At 37.6% G+C, this 5,820-nt stretch overlaps 1 protein-coding gene across 2 annotated transcripts; it reads right to left on the minus strand.

The window, feature by feature from the left end:
- Nucleotides 1-298: 298 nt before the first annotated feature.
- On the minus strand, nucleotides 299-2,433 carry LOC143753543 (uncharacterized). 2 transcript variants are annotated; one of them, XM_077245936.1, is made up of 2 exons: nucleotides 2,374-2,433; nucleotides 299-1,488 (listed from the first exon to the last, which is right to left on the minus strand). In XM_077245936.1, the coding sequence occupies exon 2, from the start codon at nucleotides 1,477-1,479 to the stop codon at nucleotides 874-876; it is 606 nt and encodes a 201-aa protein (XP_077102051.1). In that variant the 5' UTR covers nucleotides 1,480-1,488; nucleotides 2,374-2,433; the 3' UTR covers nucleotides 299-873. The 2 variants fall into 2 exon arrangements, with proteins under 2 accessions (XP_077102051.1, XP_077102052.1); XM_077245937.1 differs by lacking the exon at nucleotides 2,374-2,433 and adding an exon at nucleotides 1,616-1,637.
- Between the last annotated feature and the right edge of the window lie 3,387 nt (nucleotides 2,434-5,820).

Consider the following 5,820-nt stretch of genomic DNA (forward strand, 5'->3'; position numbering starts at 1 on the left):
AATAGTCATTATTAATAACCTCTCTGTGTTGCTTTCATTAATAAACTTGACTTTTTAAAGCGAGGTCAGTTGACACAGGCACAGTATAAGTGCATTTATGGATGAACAAACTTCAGGAAAAAGTATTTTATGACACTGGTTGGGCAGCTTTGTTTTGTTTTTTTCTGCTAGAGATATTCAATAAGCATGAAGCTTGTGCCAAACAGCCCCAGTCTCACTCACATTATTTGCACCTTTCTGATAATGCATACTGAAAAAGAGGTTCATTTACACAAACAATAAGAAACAGTTCAAAGCGTGAGTTTCCAAAGCAACTTTATATGAGACCAAGCCAGAGAAACTACATGTAGCCTATATGATTATAACAAGAGAGAGAGAACTTGAATAATGGTGGTGGGAGAAGTGAGGCTTAAAAAAACAAAAAACTTTGAATCAATTGAATCAATTTCTTCAAAAAATAATAGCTCGAAACTCAAGGACATCTGCTGGTTAAAGTCATGTAAACGCATTCTAATCAACATCTAATCAACTTTAACTTAATATATCATAAAAATGATCTGATATCAGTTGTTAGCCCATCGTAAAACTGCTGACCTTTCAAAACAGCAGCCTCGTTCGCTGAAATCTTGTGAATTTGTCAGTTTGATACAGTGTTTGATACAGTGTTTGATACAGTGTTGCGCGCTGCGTCTCTATAGTAAACAAGTTTCACACTGGTTTGGTTTCGAATCTTCGTGAAGCATAATTTTCTAAATCGTTTATCAGTAATTGACACTTGAATCAGTTCTATATAAATTATTATAATGTTTATAGCCTACTTATAATAATCATGGATAAAATGACAGCAGGTTATTGGTAAGCAGATATTTCTTTTTAAAGAATGGCACACCACCAGGAGGATTTGTTTTCAGGTGCCGTCTCATAATGACACTGCTCTGCAAAAAATATATTCTCTCCAGTGTTGGAGAGCTCGGAGAGATACTGATCTCGACTCTTGTCCTTAATGATCTGGAGGAGGCCCTGACTCACACGGAAGGTTTTGCTGTTGTCGAATCGTTTTGAGTCGATGTGTTCAGTCACAAACACCCTGTTGAAGCTGCCATTGGCGTCCAGACACACGATAACCCGGTCTTTGTTACTGTCAGGAATACGCCCATTGCGGCTGAAATTTTCCTTGACATAATTTGGGAGCTTGTCTGCTCCTGAATAATTCAGGTTGCCCCCTTCAAAGTATGGGAGATTCTGATTGGGCAAGAGATGATCCTCCTCTTCTTCATCAATTCTGTTTTCAAACTTGTGGAAGCAAAAGTCTCCATTTTGAGGTCTATAGTTGGAGACAATATTCCTATTACTGAGGTCTATGTATTCATGAGCAAACCAGTACAACAGATTTAGGCCATGTCTCGGTGGCCACGGCTGACCGAAGCCTGATCCTTTCAGCTGGGACAGTTCATTCAGTGTAGGCCTACCTTTCACCATGATGGAGGACTGTGTGAGAAAAAAAAGAAGGAATTAACACAATTTAAAATAATATTTGAAAACATTCAATGAGGCAAATCAATCAGCCCTCAAATATATAGCGTTAAAGCATAAAGTTGAAAATCCCAAAATGTACCTTGTATAAAGACTAATGCTTCAAGCTTTAGTCAGAGTTTGAGGTGAGTTGAATTGAATTATCTTCTTCTAGGAGAACGTCCCTAAAAAGCATGTGGAAGAGAAATACAGCTGTTTTAAACATCATGGGTGTTAACAATTTGTATGTCTTTATGAAAAATGCATATACACATATATGCTTTGGTTGGCAAAAACAATACATTCATAAACAAGAGAAAACAACTGAATGTGTGTATAATGTAAATTTGTCACGATGCGCTCCGCGACGCCTCCTCCTGGCCTCTCCAGATCACACTCTCCTGAGTTCTAGGACTCCACTTCCCATCTCTCCCGTCATCACTCATCTCCTTCCATCCCTGTCTCATTCCCATCATCACTGCCACCTGTTCTCACTCAACTCCCCTTTATCTGGACCTCACTACCCTTTGTTCCCCCCAAAGTCTTGTTTCTCCCACGGCGTGCAACTCTGAGCGATCTACTGATAATCTCTGGTATTCCTGGTTTCCTCGACCCAAGCCTGTTCCCAAGGACTCTTAGAACGTTTGCTGCCTGCCTATGACCCTTGCCTGGTAACTACTCCGAGTTCTGGACAGTCCCTCTATATTTATCATTACTGTGTCTTCTCTGCCCGGTTATTCTTGTGTTTCAATAAAGTATCTGCACAGGGATCCGAACGCCTCTGACTCTGCATCACAAAAGTAAAGCAATCGATTTAGTAGAGGCATAGGGATAAAAAGCAATTGAAACTGTAACACGTACCTTTATCTTTGAAAATTGATGTACTCTTATTGCAGAAATGTCTTGCGTGCTGCTGTCCTTAGAAGATGAGGAGAATGAAAGCTCAATCGCTGGAAAACAAACTGAACCAGATTGACAATATCGAGGGTGTGTCCTTTAAAAACTTTGTCGTTCCTGTCTTAGGTGGCAAGACAAAGTGTGTATTTTTCAGCCTAACTTTTTTGATGTAACATAGAGAATGGAATAAGTTTTCTTTTTCTTTTGTATTTTATATAAATATAAGATTGTCCAAATCAATGTGACAAACATGTTAGTTCAAAAGTAGTCAGATTCCTATTACCTGAAATGTGTAACAATAAATTGCTCTAAATAAATTTTTTTGGCATGAAATGACATATATATATATATATATATACAGTATATGTATACACACACACACACACACACATATATATATATATATATATATATGTGTGTGTGTGTGTGTATACATATACTGTAAGGTGTATATATACCGTATACATGTTAAAACCACTGACAGGTGATGTGAATAACATTGATTATGTCGGTAAAATGGCATTTGTCAATCAGTTTGTCAGTTCTTAAAGGTGCTGTATGTACATTTTTCACTCAAATAAAGCATAAAAATACCATAATATGTTTGCAGATATTTAGGAAACATGCTGAGTTCACAAACTCGTTTCTCTGAAAAACACTTCTACAGCCAGATATTTTACTTTGAAAATCTACATTCGGTGTTGGAATGTCTGGTTTACTTCAACAATAGTGCACTATTATATCATATTAGAGCATATTAGTGCAAAAGATATTTTTATGTAAAACATACAAAAAAAAACTGCTAAATGCAAAACCAAGAACAAGCCATAAAACAGGCAAACTTCAGTTGAATCATCTTGTTTTCTCATTGGTGAATTCTACAGAATTGGAAAGCCTGTTATTCATAAAATTCTACTGATCTGATACACTTTGTTTGTTTATTTATTCAATATTCAAGCTAATTTGACATGGTTAATTTCAGCTGCCAACAAGAGTGTAGGCCTACTACTCTCAGATCACATTCACGAGTTTACAATCATTCAGCAGATTTTCTCTCATAATTAGCAGAATAAATATTGGTTACTTACACAGAAATACAAGCATAAAGATCTCTGTAGCGACAGAAAGTCTGATCCTCAAGACTCTTGCAGGGAGTTGAGTGCTATTTCTGGAAAAAAAAACAAAGAAATCCAGATTGGGTGTGCTATTCCAGATAAATTGATTCTAATTCATTAATCTCTCGGGGGTAATTTGAAAAAGATTGTTTTATCCAGCAGTTTCTTGCATTTATCAGCTTCCACAGTGTCTTGTGTGAGGTCAAAGACGCTCCTTACCGGTTCTGTAACTGGAAAGCAAGAATAATCAGCTATATGTATGCATTAAATGAATTCACATTTATTCATTTAGCTGACGCATTTATCCAAAGCGACTTACAATTGCTATAAATGTCAGAGATCGCACACCGCTGGAGCCACTAGGGGTTAAGTGTCTTGCTCAGGGACACATAGGTGTCTCACAGCACTGCGCCATCACTACCCCCCATGAATCCACCCTATACACTGCAGAAGTGATAGGAGTGTAATATTGCCTTTTGAGGGTGGAGCAAAGATCTGCAAACAGAAACTCTTAGATATCCCAGATATTTGCATGATATTTTGCATATAAATTTCTATAACAATAGTTTTATAGCCTTCAGTTATAACTGACATGGTATTGTACCCATCACAGAAAACCTTCTGCATTTTTACAATTTTAATATAACATTGTTAATGTTTTTTACGCCATTTTAATTACGAGTCTACTCAGGAAATTCTTAAAAACCACCATTACGTTGTAATGCAGTGTAATAATACTCATATCATTATACACATTTGTGTCCTCATAAATCAAATAAACACACACACGTCTGGTTCACTATCTTTGTAAAGGACTTAGGCTTAAGGATTTTTATACTGTACAAACTGTATATTTTCTCCCCTTACACTAACCATAACCTTAAACCTACCCATCACACAAAGCTTTCTACATTTTTACATTTAAAAAAAACTTATTGCCTATACTGAAAGAGAACATTAATGTACACAAAAAATAGGAAATAACAGTTCAGAGAATGAATGTCCAATGCAATTTTATTTTAAAGGTGCACTTCACCCATTTGCATTAAGCTTTGTATTGTTAGACATCCAGTCATATTTTAAAATGGTCATGCATTATTCCCTCATTTTCCCCTGAGATGGGAGAAATAAGGATTTGAGCTTTGCAGTTCCTGCTTATAATGACGTAAAAATCGTCATTTTGCTTCATTATAAGCAGGAAGTCCCATTTCTTTGTATATGGGTTGAGACAGAGAATGTCTAATAAGGGGAGAATTGGCATTGTCTGGTTACTTCCGGTTTCTGGATGGGCTGCAGTAACACGTCTCTGTCCATGCGGGGGCGCTCGCAGGCGAGTGTAGAATGAATGGGAGTCTATGGGGTTTCACCATAGACTGTAAAAAATATGGACAAAGCATCTGTGACGTCACCCATAGACTTTCTGAAGAACGGGTTTGAAGCCGTTTATGGGGGGTATGGGCGGCGCCATCTTGGAAAATCTTGGGAAATCCTAACCCCGCCCACCTTCTGGCCAACCCATATGAGTTTCGTGCCTGCTTGGGGCTGTACAAATCGCCACACAATTGAAAACAAGTCTCGATGAATTATCTTTCACAAGCAAGACTGAACATTTGTTTCTGGTTGTATTTGGTCATGATATAAATAATAATAGTAACGTTCAGATGAGAAAAGCCGCGAAATTTAAAAATACTACTGTTATTGTGTCACGAAATGTAGTTTTAATAGTTTTTCAGTCGACAATGTAGTTGTTTAAAACTAAAATCTGTGGTTTATTTATAAAGATAGCCCCTCTTTTAAAAATTTGATCTGACATTTTCGGAGTTGAGATCCAGATCAGACTGTAAAAAGGGTTTCACCTCCAGAAATCCACTTTTCTCAGGATGTAATTTTTTGTCAAGTAATTTGAAAGTTGCAATCAAAAGGGGGGGGGGTTCGGGCTAAGATAATACACTCAGCTGAAAATTGCATTTTTGGTCTATAGTCTATATTGAACTTGCGGAATCAACAATAAAATCTACGACAAGGAGGAGAAAGGTATACATTTAGCCGTCTAGCTCCTTAGACTCCCATTCATTCTGCACTCGCCCGCAATCACCTCCAGTGGAATTCTAATGGAACTGCAACCAAGATGATATACAACGGGGCTAATAGGAAGTGCCAAGACTCTCCATAGACGGACTCTGGTTGAGACTACAAACACTAGATCCTCATTTGTCCAGGGGGTGGGACCCACTCACGCTACAGACCTATTAGGGATCAGTGGGTGGGGCTTCACTTTCTGAGAAACTAAATCAAT

The sequence above is a fragment of the Siphateles boraxobius genome, unplaced genomic scaffold (assembly GCF_051911475.1).
Source record: "Siphateles boraxobius isolate OS27281-9 unplaced genomic scaffold, OSU_SipBor_1 29, whole genome shotgun sequence".
NCBI classification, from domain to species: Eukaryota; Metazoa; Chordata; class Actinopteri; order Cypriniformes; family Leuciscidae; genus Siphateles; species Siphateles boraxobius.

What these genes read in the sequence shown, in the direction of transcription:
- LOC143753543 (XM_077245936.1), bottom strand. Translation starts at nt 1,479, where the DNA reads ATGGTGAAAGGTAGGCCTACACTGAATGAACTGTCCCAGCTGAAAGGA.